Source organism: Alexandromys fortis, unplaced genomic scaffold (genome assembly GCF_014885135.2).
Source record: "Alexandromys fortis isolate MF-2015 unplaced genomic scaffold, M_Fortis_MF-2015_v1.1 scaffold_187, whole genome shotgun sequence".
In the NCBI taxonomy this organism is placed as follows: Eukaryota; Metazoa; Chordata; class Mammalia; order Rodentia; family Cricetidae; genus Alexandromys; species Alexandromys fortis.
In genome coordinates this window covers 2,724,480-2,727,465 of record NW_026068088.1, presented here as the reverse complement: position 1 = coordinate 2,727,465, position 2,986 = coordinate 2,724,480, and the positions used below count along the sequence as shown (strand labels likewise).

Below are 2,986 nucleotides of genomic sequence, written 5' to 3'. Positions count from 1 at the left end.
TGTGTGTGTGTGTGTGTGTGTGTGTGTGTGTGTGTGTGTGTGTTGAAGGCTGAGCTCAGAGAATAATAAAATCCTTAAAATTCATCTGTTCCCTCGCTGTGCTTCTAGAAATCATGACCACTCCAGGAAAGGAGAACTTTCGCCTGAAAAGTTACAAGAACAAATCTCTGAATCCAGATGAGATGCGCAGGAGGAGGGAGGAAGAGGGCCTGCAGTTACGGAAGCAGAAGAGAGAGGAGCAGGTAAGTCTGTGGAGCTGTCAGTCACCTACTTCCGTTGTACATATGTGTTACTGAATTTTCAGATGACAAAGCACTGCTTCTCATAAATTTTATTTGAGAAGTGTGAAAATAAACAGGTGAAGGCATAAGTCACAAACAATCCCACACCAGTTTGGAATTAGATTATTAGAGAGGTTATTTATTTTAAGGGGAAAAACTTACAGATCACCATCCCAGACAACAGCCATCTCTGCGCAATCAGGAATGGAGCCTACTCGCTGGAAGCGGAGCCGGAAGCCAGAGTGAGTGCAGAAGGAAGTGGCCGCTTTTTTAAAGGGAGAGAGACCACGCCCCAATGGGCTGGTATCTCAGCAGCTATTGGCTGAAGGAGCGGAAGGAGCTCCCGCAACACCTCCCCCTTTTGTTTAAGTAAGAGAGTTCTAAACCTACTATGAAATTATATACAATAAGTACAAATATCCTATTCTAACTAGCTTAAGTCTTGTATAATAAATAACTTGGCCAAGTCATCAACCCTATCGAAGATCTGAGAAGAGAAATAATGTTATGCAACAAATCACAGAGACAACTAGCTACCTGGGCAATCACTGAAGGTCACATTTGCAGTGTTGAAGCAACCAATTTTGGCTAAGGCCTAACATAACTGACATACCATTTTCAAAGGCAAGAAACTTTTCAAAACTATCTTACCCTGTCTTGGCAGGATATGACAGTCCTGTTTTATCCATGTACGAATACTATGTATCTCTGTCAGTGGTTGAGGCATGTGCCTTTCTTTGCCCAAAGGCCAGTTCTGCCAAAAAGAAAGGCTCCAGGTGGAGTTTATTTGGTGCTCAACATTCTCTCTGAAATAGATCAGTGTTGCCAGGAGCAATTGTGTCTCACTCCACAAAACTCTGAGTTAGATTAAAGGCCATTTTCTGCAGCTCTTTGAAGGGGTTGAAGATAATCTATCTATACTGAATATAATCTCTATGTATCTAAAGAACCTGATTAGGCTAATTATAAATGACAGACTTAGATGACTATTGATCTATATAATTCTCAATACCTATCTAACTTAAAGACTAAGATAATGAACAACTGTGCGATAGATGAGGACAATATGACCTCCAAATATAAACAATGTACAAATATACAATGCAATATGGTAAATATATATCAATACATAAACAATATATGAGTATCTTAATCAGAGGTAGAAATGTACACTGCAATATGGTAAATTTATACAATATATATATCAGTACGATATATATCAATACATAAAAAATGTTTTAAACAGAGGTAGAAGCCTGCATGTATACAGTAGTCAATATAATTTAACTTTGTATCAATATACATGAATTGATATCAATATATTTGTCTAAAAACAGTAACTCACAATTATAAATCTTTTTTGTTTTTCAAAAAGATCCCTGAGCTTATAAAATTCCTCCCCCTCAACCATATACTAATTATAATCAACCCCTAAATGATGTCCCTAAACCCAAGGACAAACTTTACTGGGAGAGGGGACGTCATCCTCTAGAATTACTTCCAGCTGTCATGGGGGCGACATTCTTTCTGGGGGATCCTGTAAAAGTAAAATGATGGTTAAATTCCAAGATCAATGTCTTTTAAAATTGCAAATAGTCTCTGAGTATTTTGTGTAGGTCTGGCCAGAATGTTGTACAAGATGTGCACCATTTCAGCTAACCAAGTTGGAACCGTCTTGTGCAGCTGGTACCAAAAACAGGTCTTGTAGTAGTGCTATCAGTAACATGACATCATATCAACCAGGTAGAGTTGTTGTTATGAGGCCCCATCTTCTTCCTGGAAACTTCAAATGTCACTGCAGGAAAAACTCATTGTTCATTGTGAAAAACATTAATCATAGAGACATATATAGACATACATATATTCAATGAAAGGCATGATAGATATATTCAATGAAAGGTATGATAGATATGAAGAAAAGCAAAGATGTTTTCTAAACTAATATTTCTTTCTGTCCCATATCATGGTTTTGACATGAGACAGAAACTCCAGAAACTCTGGGTTTTTCTCTTAACAACAGGCTTGGAATTAGAGAGGGACTGAGCCAGAGTCCATCTCCAAAACCAGCTCTATAAATTTAGAAATATGATTTTGTATACCTTAGATTTTTATACTTATAGAACCTATTTGGTTTTCCTGATAGTCCCTTTTGGACAGTTATTTTTCCATCTCTCATTATTCAAACATCCAGGGTCCCTTTAATTTTTCAAAGATGAATGTTTTCCTGTGGAGATAAGAACAGAACCCTGTCCCCATTCTATATGTTTTTCTTACCACCTGTATGAATATCATCATTGTGGATCAGCTGTCATTTCACCTTTCCAAGAGGTTTCTCCTCTTCAAATTGAAACTTTATTAACTTTGATGGTATTCACTATTTTTCTTCTCCTTTGGAAACAAGAGCAAAACCCCTTCCCCAACGTAGCACATCTCCTGGCTTCCATTGAGAGGTCAGCACATCTTTGAAATAAATTGGTTGATTTAGTTCAGCAGACTTTTCCATTATCCAGTGTCTTTCTGCTGCTGTTGTTCCTTTCTCATTAGTATTGAGAAAATTCAAGGTTAATAAAGCATTATGTAATCTATTTCTGGGAGTATTTTCCGTTCCTTTCTGTTTGTTCAGCATATCCTTTATAGTACGATTTGATCTTTCTATAACTGCCTGACCTGTAGGATTATTTGGTATACCTGTAATGTGTTTTATA

At 37.2% G+C, this 2,986-nt stretch overlaps 1 protein-coding gene across 1 annotated transcript in view; it reads left to right on the top strand.

Annotated features, from left to right (window-relative positions):
* Kpna1 (karyopherin subunit alpha 1) overlaps positions 1-2,986 on the top strand; it is an 84,254-nt gene that overhangs the window by 25,959 nt on the left and 55,309 nt on the right. The window contains 1 exon segment of the mRNA XM_050122371.1: positions 109-242. Within this exon segment, the coding sequence (XP_049978328.1) occupies positions 114-242 (129 nt within the window). The 5' untranslated portion in view covers positions 109-113.